This window comes from Hydra viridissima, unplaced genomic scaffold (assembly GCF_058129835.1).
Source record: "Hydra viridissima isolate aposymbiotic clone 2 unplaced genomic scaffold, HvirCarnegie_v1 scaffold_62, whole genome shotgun sequence".
In the NCBI taxonomy this organism is placed as follows: domain Eukaryota; kingdom Metazoa; phylum Cnidaria; class Hydrozoa; order Anthoathecata; family Hydridae; genus Hydra; species Hydra viridissima.
The window spans coordinates 1,439-12,911 of record NW_028324342.1 but is presented as its reverse complement, the minus strand read 5'-3'; the positions used below and the strand labels follow the sequence as shown (position 1 = coordinate 12,911).

Here is an 11,473-nt window from a genome sequence, read left to right as displayed (position 1 = left end):
TTTGAGGTATAGAGTTAAGTTTTTTCGTTGCAGTTAAGAAACCAAATGTTTAACATTGAGCTGACTCCTTTTTTCTTAGAAAAAGATTCTGAAAGATTTAAACCAGGTTGTACACGTTTTTTACAACAATTGATAAACCACAATATAAAAAATTTCCATGTCAACAATACGATAACCAATAAATTTGTTCTCATTTTTCTAGGGTATCTCTTTTTTTTCAATCTCTTTTTTTTTGAGGATATTGATAAATTAAACAAAGTGTTAGAAGATTATCATTTTCAGTACTAATAAACGAAGCTAAAATAAGGTTTTCGAATTCGAATTTCATGTTCAGCGATAAATTTCGTGCCAAAAACGCATTAAAAAAAAAAAAGAATTTTAGAGAGTTTTGAGGGGTCTTAGACCTTAATAAACCATAATCAAGTAAATCTTTTTTAAAAATTATCGTCTTTTGGAGCACAGAGCAAATGTGACATCATTATAAGTATTTTGTAAAATAGATTAAAAACTGAACCAATTTTCATGAAAGAGTTTTGCCTTTTGTATTATATTAAATATTAGAGCGTTGCTGTACTGGATATTTAATAAGTATTTTGCAGCATACTAAAAAACTGGAATTCATCATGATTCACACAAAAACAAGAATTCATGGCTTTAATTTTGTTATATATTTTATTAATGTTAAAAAATTTTTGTAACATTAACAAAAGATGCAACAAAATTAAAGCTAAAAAAGGGCATAGTTGAGTAACTGCAATATTCAGTCTTGATCAGAAAATTAACAATAAAAGTCTTTTTTCTAAAAAAAGAAAAACTTGAACATCATGTAATTAGTCCCACAAAAGTTGAGTTTTTAAATAAGTTCGTAGAATTGAGTACAGAGGATTGAACTGATTTCTGTAAATATTGCTGAATTATTTACAGAAATTATTTTCATCCACTGAAGTTATTTCTTCAGAGACAAATGACCCACAAGTCAATTTAGTTTTGCACAGTGTTTTCAAGAAATTACTAGTAAACTTGATGAGAGCTTCATTAGCCTCGTTAAAGCTCTGTCGTTTAAAAGATAATTTTAAAGTAAGCTAAGAGCTTCGTTAGAATATGGACATTAATCAACTTCATTTTTTCTCTAAAGTTTATTTTAATTAATAACAAAAAATTTATAAGTTTATTCCCAATTCTATAAAACCATTTACCCGGGTATTTTACCCAAGGAAATTACCTGGGTAATGCAATTGCTTATAGAATTGTGGTTTTTGTCAACCCTGATATTCAACTACAGGCATAAAGCAACCTGCAAACATAAGAACTATATCAAACAACTCCATTTTTAAAAAAAATGTTTAAAAGAAGATGAGCAATTGATTTGAGTCCCGTGAGTTTAAAACCCTACCCCTTACAACCAATAAACAAACACATAAAAACAACATATATGCAAACTAAAACACTAATCTCTAACACATAACGATGTGATGCAATGCCTACCAAAAAGAAGGTAAAAAACTAAACAAACATTCATTCAGTTTTTACAAACTCTTTAAAATGGGACTAAACAAGAAATATCTAATAAACCCTCAAAGTAAAATAATAGAAAAAGATATAACCTAGCAACTTAACTTACAAAGGACTTCTTCTAACAATGAAGGCTCTTCTTCTCTAAACATTCATTTTGGCAATAAAATTTACAAAGCAGCTGGAATCTCTATTAGTTCATCCACATATCATTGGCACTAAACTTCTGATTCTTTTGTCTCTCATAATCTCACTAGGAGTTAAACAAATGTATGCATGTACAGATGCACAATGCTCCATTAAAGTGAAGGGAACAAACTGATACCGATAACCAACATAAAGATTAATTTTTTCAATGAAACCAAATACTTTATCATCACCATGATCATCAAAGTTTTGCCCTGGTTCAGCAACTCAAAAGTAATTTTCCTAAACACATGCACTTTCCATCATCTTCCAAAATGGTTCCTCTTTTTCGTTGATGTGTTTATGTAAAAAGTTTTAAAAAATGCAGCAGTACAACTCCAACATTGTGTTAAATGAAAATAACACAATGTAGAAGTAATGATTGCACACATTGCTGCTACATTGTGTTATTATTCGTTTAACGCTATGTTGGAGTTGTACTACTTTACCAATGTTGAAGAAATGATTGCACACATTACTGCTAAATAAAATGGCACAGATGCCATAGCTTTTGAAAAACTTATCAGAAATTTCAACATCATTAGGGTTTATCACTTTATACACAAGTTGCTCTTTTGTTTTATAAATTTTAAGATAATGGTTTTCAGTGCTTTGCTAATATCTAAAAAAAAAGAGTTATCTTATAAAAGTGCCATTAGGAACTTTGTATGAATCTAATCTAATTTGAAATCTGTCAATGAACTTTGATCTAGTTTAATATAAAACAAGCAAAAAATTGAAAAGTGTTTTTTGAAACCATACCCTGGGGAGGGCTATTAGGGGTCGAGAAGGGTTTGCTACAATTATTTATTACAGTAAAAAAAAAAAAAAACTCTGATTTCTATGGTTACATTATGATTGATATTTTAAATTTCAAAGTCATACTAAACGTTTGTTCATAGGAGGTTTAATATTTTACTTTTTACAAACTGCATTCCTGCAAATAGAAAGCTACTTTAAAAGTGCTTGTAGTTGTAAGCAGCAACCGCGTTTTTCAGCGCCTCTATAAAGTTTGGGCTGTGCTCTCCAACTTTTCTCATTCGCCAAAACTGATTGAAATCCTGATGAATGGATTCGAGAACTTGTTCACTCCAGTAACCTAAGCCTATAGAATAGTAGAAGTACAAAAAAAAATGCAAGTTTATTTAATAAATATTCGTCGTAAATTATGCAAATTTTACGATTCAACTGTTGAAATAGTGTATTTAACTACTAAGATTATAAATTATTTTTAATCAAATTTAAAAGTTATTTATTATACCAAAGACTTCACCTTCCATGTTGATTAATTCAATAACATGTTGCTCAATTATCTGTACCTTCAAAGGAATTGTAACCCTTAGATTTCTATAGCTCGTAGAGAACTCCTCCAGATCTTTAACATACGTGGAGCTTAATAATTTTCCAAAACAACCATGGACTATTTTTTAAAATTTCTAAGTACCTTAATATATTTGGCAGCGGAAACTCCAAGACTAAACTCTTGAAAAAACAGTTCAAAGCTGTCTATGTTTTTAAGCAATTTATGACAAGCATTGCCTTCCAAACGATGCTGCCCTTGGTAGGACACTCTGCAGATGTTTATTTTAGACAGATATTGGTTAACAAACTGTAACCCACACTCCTTGTTTTCAAATAAATTTTTTTCAATCTCTTTTAAAATTTTGTCTACAACACCTAGCAGTATATGTAGTCCAGGAATATTTACAAGTTCTAGTATTTTTTTGTTTTTGTTGCCTGTTAATAAAGGGGGGTTAACAACATTAGTGTACTTTTTTGCTTTTTTTAAATTTGCACCATCCATTGGTCGTACAATGTACACAAAGACTCTAGAGTATAATGATCAGCTTTTTGAAAGTCAGGAGATGACGTCATGCAATACCGACCAGGGTGTTTTGATGTTGCAGTTTGTTTTCCAACCATTTGAAGCAAAACCTTTAGATCTTCAGATACTGTATAATCTAAGGATGAAATGTTTAGCTTATCCAATATTAACCGCAAATTATGGTATTTTTCGTTCAATGAAGGCAAAATGGCCAATATAATAGTTTTGTGGACGCTTGAATCCTTAAAATCTTTGCACGCATATCCGTCACACTTGCTCAGTTTCTCTGGAATTTTATTATTTTTTAACTCTGGTTTTACGGTTATTGACAGTAAAACTTTTAGGAATCCCTGCCCTCCATCTTCACCTAATTTGATACCAACATCATTTGTTTCTTGACTTCTGTGATGAAGTACCATCGCTACAAGTTCTTCAATGTCATTGCAATACACAATAGGAGTATCTTTTTCTACCAACTATACATTCATAAAAAATCAAAATGAATAATACAAATTGCAATCTATAAAAATTTTTTTTTGGAAATAGTTTACTTACCTCTTCGCTTTCCTTTAATTCTAATAGCAATGGGAGTTGATCACAATTGAACAATTTTCCAATCATTTCGTTGTTCTCAATCAGTTTAATATTGAAACCAGATTCCACACTTTTTCGTCCTGCCTCACTTCTTAGAAATCGTGCAACTTCAATCATGTTGCGATTACTTAGAAATCATAATAAAGTTATTACAAAAATTGGCTTTAAACTCATAACAAATTTATTTTTAAAAGTATTTTTAAGCAACAAAAACTTACCTGGAATGTAGTTTTAATTGAAGTTTGTTCAATTTATCTAAAAAAAAGAAAGGTTTCTTAACCTCAGTCTTTCCGAATGAGACAGTGAGTTGCTTCGGACCAAAGGTTTTCAAAGCTAAGGTGTTCTCTGAGACATTTTTGTTGAAATCTTTGATAGAGCTGGACAGAACTTTTCCTTGCGTTGTTGGGGATGTTGATTTTACAATGGCAGTCAAATTCTTTTGTCTTTTTAATTTTGTACAGGGATGTGGAATTTCTTGGCCCACTTGGGCATAACAATGTTGACAAACTAGTCTTTCTGCAGGTTTATTTGAAACATCTTCAGCGCCTTGATAAACAAGCTTTCCCGAAACACATTCAACTATAGGGGCAAATATTTTTTCCATTATTGATTTGCGCCCATTTTCACAAATAAAACACTCACATTTTTTCCCTCTGATAACTCTGGTATTCAGGTCTAAATTTTATAGCACATGTATAGCAACTATAATAACTAAAATAGAGAAACTAAATTTTAAATGAAGTAAATTAAACATTAACATAGTTATAAAAACACGGCCGCATAATGAAGTAAGGATCAGTCCCTGCAAGCCTTTTTCTACATTTTGAGCAAAGCATGGTAGGAAGGTCAGTATTATCCGCTAAATAATCTATCCAGAATATAGTTTTGATAAGGTTTGAGTAGTCATTTTTCTTTTTATTAAGATTTAAATAAGTTGTTTCAGGATTATTTATTGGTCTTAAATCCGTGCCTTTCCTGAAGCAGCAAATGCAAAGTTTTTTTACAAAATCACGTTGTTCTTTTGCATGTTTAGGCATTTTAAATGAATGCTTCAAATAAAAACTTCTGATATGGATTGATAATATTAGCATGATATATCGGTCATATCAATCAAATGTCAATATAATGACTATAAACACATGTCAATATAATGGCTAAAAACATGCTTTCAGTTCGTATATCAACGCGTGCAAAGAGTTATTATGCAACTGTTAACAATTAGCAACTGCTAGCTTTTACTAATTGTAAATAACTAAAGGTTGCTTTGCTTTGTTTTTATTTCAAAAAAAATTTAATAGAAAGTAATAAAAATTATTTATCCGTCTGTAAATTTCAATGTTAAACAAAAATTTTAAAAAACTTTAAAAAAAAAATTGATAAATCTATCACAAACATTTCTGAAAATCTAAATATGGGGCATGGTCTTGATTTTGTGGTGTTCGAGAAGATCCCCCAAATCCCCCAGGGTATGGTTTCAAAAAACACTTTTCAATTTTTTGCTTGTTTTATATTAAACTAGATCAAAGTTCATTGACAGATTTCAAATTACATTAAAAAAAAATTTTTTGTTTAAAAGTTGAATCCATTTAAAGTTATTTCAGGGGGTAATTTTAAGCTTTACATTGTTATAAATCTTAAACGAAAATAGATTTTTTGATGAAATTTGAAATCTGTCGATGAATTTTGATCTAGTTTATGATAGAACAAAAAAAAAATTTTACGAATAAAGAAGACATTCTAGGAAGGGGGCAGTTAGGGATCGGGCCGGGGTTGGTTTAGCTTCAATTACCCTTTATTTTGTGCAAGTCATCCTCATTTGCTACCAGTACCAACATACTAAAAATTTGAGTATGCCACATGGTTCTTCGTTATCTATCTTGAACAACAAAATTCCTGGGCACTGCACAGTGGGCCAGTAGGTGGACAAAATGGGAAAAATTTTAGTTGTCTAATCTTGAAAACCTATTTAATTTTAGTATCTACATATATTAGGAGAAATCTATTGATAATTTATTTATATTAAATCCCTTAGTTACCAGGACTCTAAGCATTTGAATATTGAGATAAAAAAAAAAAAAAAAAAATTATAAATAAGTAATTAACGGTGACATCAACGTTGTGTTATATTTCAATTACATCTACGTTTTTGAAACAAAAAATTAGTACATGTTATTCTAGAGTATTTAGAGATAAGAAAAACCAATGTGTGAAATAAATTTGTCATAGCATGTTATCTCAGTTATACTTTGAAAATCACAGATTAAAAAAAAAAATTTCTTAAGAAACTTATTTTTTGCCGCACAATAACTAATAATTACCACAATTTGCCATGTGTTGTCTTAATTTATTTGAGCTATATGATGCTTCAATCGAGTTTTAATTGATTGCTCGTCCCCTTAAATCCCCGTTCAGATTTTATGTATGTTTTAACTTGGTTGCTATGGTACTAAATTTTGCATAGCAACAACTCATTTTTGCATTAACGTTGTTTTAACAGTATTTTACTTGCGCTAAATACACAATATTGGGGGTATGTATGATAAGAACCAGAATTCTTATGAGGTTAACTTTTTTTGGTTACTATGGATACCTTACTTTGCATAACATAGCAACAACATATTTTCGGTAGTTGTTAGTAATTTAATTACTAACACTGACAGTAATTTAATTACTTTTAATTTTAATTACTAACACTTGTGGTAACTTAATTACTAACAAGTGTTAGTAGTCCAGGCGGCATATATATTATAACATTTTACTTTTAAATACAAAATACTTGTTACAATAATTATTTAGATATGGTTTTGTTAAACTTAGACATTCATAATTTTCTCCAAAAAAACAATCTTAGTATTTCAAAACAAAATATTACTGAAGATATATTAAAATTTATTCAGCCAAAATTTGCTGATTTTAAAGACGTTGATTTTAGACATGCTGTTCAACGATTTGTTTACTTGTATAAAAAAAAGTGGAAATCTGCAAACTATACTGTGAACAATTTTGAAAAGAAGTTTGTGAACTGGCTTAATGAATATTTAATTGTCAGAAAAAAACACAATGAACCAACTGCAAGTAGACGTGGTCGAAAACCAGTTGCATTTGATAATAGTTCTAATAAAACTAAAAAACGGCGTGTATCTTGTTTAATTGAATCTCATTCATCCAATGAATTATTTTTTGCTGCTAATAAAAAATTTAGAGATGAATCTGTTGTTATTGCTGCCAAGAACGTTTTAAATATTTCAAATACAGATAAAGCAACTAAATATTCAGCAGACGAAGCACTGGCTTTAATAATTGATGCAAGTCTGACAAAAGCTTCCTATCAATTGGTTAGAAGCGGAGCCTTGGAGAAAGAATATAACATCTACCCCGCTTACAATGATGTCAGAGATGCAAAATTGAAATGCTATCCTGCAAACATAACAGTGGAGGACTATTCAGCTTTAGTTCCTTTAAAAGATTTAATGACTCATACTTTGCAAAGAATCTGTGCAGTTCAGGAACCTGTGCTAAGGCACTTGATATTGAACGACAAAGCAATAAAAACAATCACACTAACGTGTAAGGCTGGTTTTGATGGTGCTACTGGCCAAACCATTTATAAACAAGTTTTATCAGAACCCGACATTAACAGAGATTTAAAGCGTGAAGAATCATTATTTATTACTTGTCTTGTCCCATTGGATTTGACTGGATTTAACAACAGCAACGAAAAGGTGCCTATTTGGAGAAATCAAAAGTCGTCCTCCACAGCCTATTGTAGACCCATAAGATTTGCATACAAAATGGAATCCAAGGAATCTGTGATTGAAGAAGATCAGTACATTAAAAGTGAGATAGAAAGCTTGGGTATGATTTTATTAGAGGTTTGCGGATCTTCTATTGAAGTGAATTGTATTATTGAACTTACAATGATTGATGGGAAGGTTCAAACAATATTATCTGAAAAAAATAACTCATACCAATGCTGTTCAGTGTGTGGTGTCTCTCCAAAAAATATGAATAAGCTTGATATCCTTAATATAGATTATACTAACAGAGAGTTCAAGTATGGTCTTTCCAGTCTTCATGCATGGATTCGATTTTTTGAGATGTTATTGCACATCGCATATAAAAAAGAAACAAGAAAGTGGCAAGCAAGATTTAAAGAACACAAAGAAAAGGCATCTGTAGCTAAACAAAAGATTCAGACTGATTTTATGAACAAAATGGGACTTGTTGTTGATTTCCCTAAAAGTGGTGGTTCTGGAACAAGTAATGATGGCAATACCTCAAGGCGTGCTTTTGCAGCATATGAACAAACAGCTGAAATTCTGGGTATTGACCAAAACCTTATATTCAGATTTTACATTATCTTGGTAACGCTCTCTTCAGGATATGAAATAGACTGCTTAAAGTTCAAGGATTATTGTTTTGACACTTTTAGACTATATGTGTCCCTTTATCCATGGTATTACATGGCTCAATCAGTTCACAAAGTATTGATACATGGACATGACATAATTAAAAGCCTTACATTACCCATCGGACTTATGTCAGAGGAAGCTCAAGAGGCTAGAAATAAAGACTTTAAATCTTATCGCGAAAATTTCAGCCGAAAAACATCCAGAAAAGCAACAAATACTGATCTTATCAACAGACTCCTAGTTTCCAGTGATCCTGTTATTTCATCATTGCGTAAATCAACATCACACCAAACAAATCATAAAGCATTTCCTTCAGATGTTTTACAATTACTTAAACAATCTTCAAACGATATTATTGTTTTATAATTTTTTGATGTAATTTAAAATTGATAACGTTTTCTTGCACTATTTTTTGCTTTTATTATTCCTAAAACATTATTTACCTAAATACTCAATTTTTATTCAATATAGGTGGGTCAAAAATCCGATACGATATTCAAATATCAATTTACCACTTTGTAACTAAGGAAAGTATCCGGTAACTAAGCAATATAAGTATCCATAACAACTAAATTTAAAAAATTATCACTTTTGTAAGAAGTGTAATCTCATATTGGTACTCATGCCAAATTTAGTGAATATAGCACTTATAAAATATCTGCAGATAACAAAAGTAGGTTGTTGCTAAGCAAAATAAAGGTATCCATAGCAACGAAATAAAAAAATATTACCTTCATAAAAAGCGCAGACATCATATTAGTACTCATACTAATTTTAGTGAATATAGCTCTAATATTAAATTAGTTATGAATTTTGTCCAGTAAAAGTGCATTCTGGCCCACTGTGCAGCAGTATGAGATAAAAGTTTGTTGTCAAAAAACGCCAAATTTTTTTGATTTGTAAAACGGCTTTAAAAATTAAAACGCTTAAAACAATTTTTAAGATTATTCGATTAATCGTTTGGAAATTAATCGATTAACGATTATTTTTTTTAAATCGAATAATCGTTAATCGGTTACCACCCCTAGTATCAGCATATCTTTTGTATATTCTGTATTTCTGTAATGTTATTCTAGTGTATGTTTCAACTTTTTATCATTTAGAAATTAAAAATTAGAAGGGCAGAGATTACTAGCATATACCATGCTAGTAATTACTTAACTTCACTTTAAAGTCTTTGAACCTAAACATACGTAGCTTCTCATTGATTGTGATTTTTTCCGAATCTGAGGGATAGAGTAGGAGTTTAGGAGAATAGAAGGGAAGAGTATAGTAGTACTAGTAGAGTCATACGAGTTCACTTTAAAATATAGCTTATGGTACATGAAAAATGCGCACTAAAAGTGCGCATTCGTTTCGTTTACTCAAACTATTTCGAAAACAGATATATTTTTGGAAGTGAATTTGAAAGGCGTTTGAAATTTTAAACAATTTTGAAACACATTATTTTCGAATTTATACAACTTTAAACGATTTTGAAAACTGCGAAAATATATTTTATTCGAAGCAAAACGATTTTGAATTCTGTTTAATTAAGTTTTATACAACTTTTAACGATTTCAAAACACGTTCACACACGGTTTTTAGCGACGTCGAAGCTTCGTCTTCGACTTCAAAACACGTCGACTTCGATTGTTTATCTCTAGTTTTTACATTAAAAAGTCGTTAAAATTCGTTTACCTTGCGTAATTTGCGCAGGTTGAACCTATGTTTAAAAGATGGTTGGGCGAGAACTAAAATGTCAAAATGCAACTTTTTATTTATTGATAACAACTAATGGGCTTTGATTGGTTAAACACAGCCCACAATTCAATTTTAAATTGTGGGCTGTGTTCTTTGTTGACATTTAAAAATTTGTTTAGAATAGTTTAAATGAGATATACGGCACAATTGAACCAACAACATCTTTACTAACTTCAGCCAAAAATTCAGTTTCAAAGTTTATTTCACTTTTTCGTGATATTTAATTTTTAAGAGAACTATTCAAATATGAAAAGTGCTGCAACATTTTCATGGATTGTGATGATGATTTCATGACGATATGATATAATGATGATGATGATGACGACGACAACGACGACGGCGACGACGACGATGATGATGATGATGATGATGATGATGATGATGATGATGATGATGATGATGATGATGATGATGATTTATTTCTAACTTTAGACTCAAAACTTACATAGAATGTATATTTTTGAGAAAACATTACAATCTCAATTCGGGTTTTTTAGTACCTGGCACAGACATGCCATGTGATGCAGGTACCTAAAGAAACATATGATCTCAAACTGCCATGTGATACATGTACATAAAGAAAAATATGATCTCAAACTGCTATGTGATGCATGTATCTAAGAAACATATGATCTCAAGCTACCATGAAATGAAAAAGTTACTCAAACTTGCAAATGTGTGAAATCGAAAATATTCTTTTATCTTCAGGTGCTATGTATAACTTGAGCTCATCATAATTTAAGAGAAAAAAATAAAAACCAAGCTATAAAAGGACTTTTTTTAACTATATTAACAGGATTACTTTTTAAGATTTTTCAGAAATTAGAATATTATGAATTGTCATTTTCGATATCAGATTCAGTGTATGGTTCTACTTTTTTTTGTGGCTACAGGCTTTCATGGCTTACATGTTATAATAGGGGCTGTATTTTTACTAACTTGTTTTATAAAATTAAACCATTTTCATTTTACTAATTCCCGTCATTTTACTTTTGAATCAGCTTCCTGATATTGACATTTTGTAGATGTCATTTGATTATTTTATAACAGTATATTTATAACCATATGGGTAAAAAATATTAACAGAGAAAGCCATATGAAACCAATTCCCGAAACTAAAGCAGGTTGCTGCAAGCTACTTGTAACATTTTTTTGCAAGTATTCAAACTTGCATACTACCAAAAATGTCTTTAAACCCAAG

The 11,473-nt window shown here is 30.4% G+C and overlaps 1 protein-coding gene and 1 pseudogene across 2 annotated transcripts; one reads left to right on the top strand and one right to left on the bottom strand.

Moving 5' to 3' along the window:
- Nucleotides 1-2,536: 2,536 nt before the first annotated feature.
- On the bottom strand, nucleotides 2,537-4,796 carry LOC149876015 (uncharacterized; annotated as a pseudogene). Its single transcript, XR_016448953.1, has 4 exons — nucleotides 4,336-4,796; nucleotides 4,079-4,244; nucleotides 2,960-3,999; nucleotides 2,537-2,803 (listed from the first exon to the last, which is right to left on the bottom strand). The product of XR_016448953.1 is annotated as an uncharacterized LOC149876015 (transcript).
- A 2,000-nt stretch (nucleotides 4,797-6,796) lies between these two features.
- On the top strand, nucleotides 6,797-8,895 carry LOC149876014 (uncharacterized). Its single transcript, XM_090075876.1, has one exon. The coding sequence runs from the start codon at nucleotides 6,916-6,918 to the stop codon at nucleotides 8,893-8,895; it is 1,980 nt and encodes a 659-aa protein (XP_089932002.1). The 5' UTR covers nucleotides 6,797-6,915.
- The last annotated feature ends 2,578 nt before the right edge of the window (nucleotides 8,896-11,473 follow it).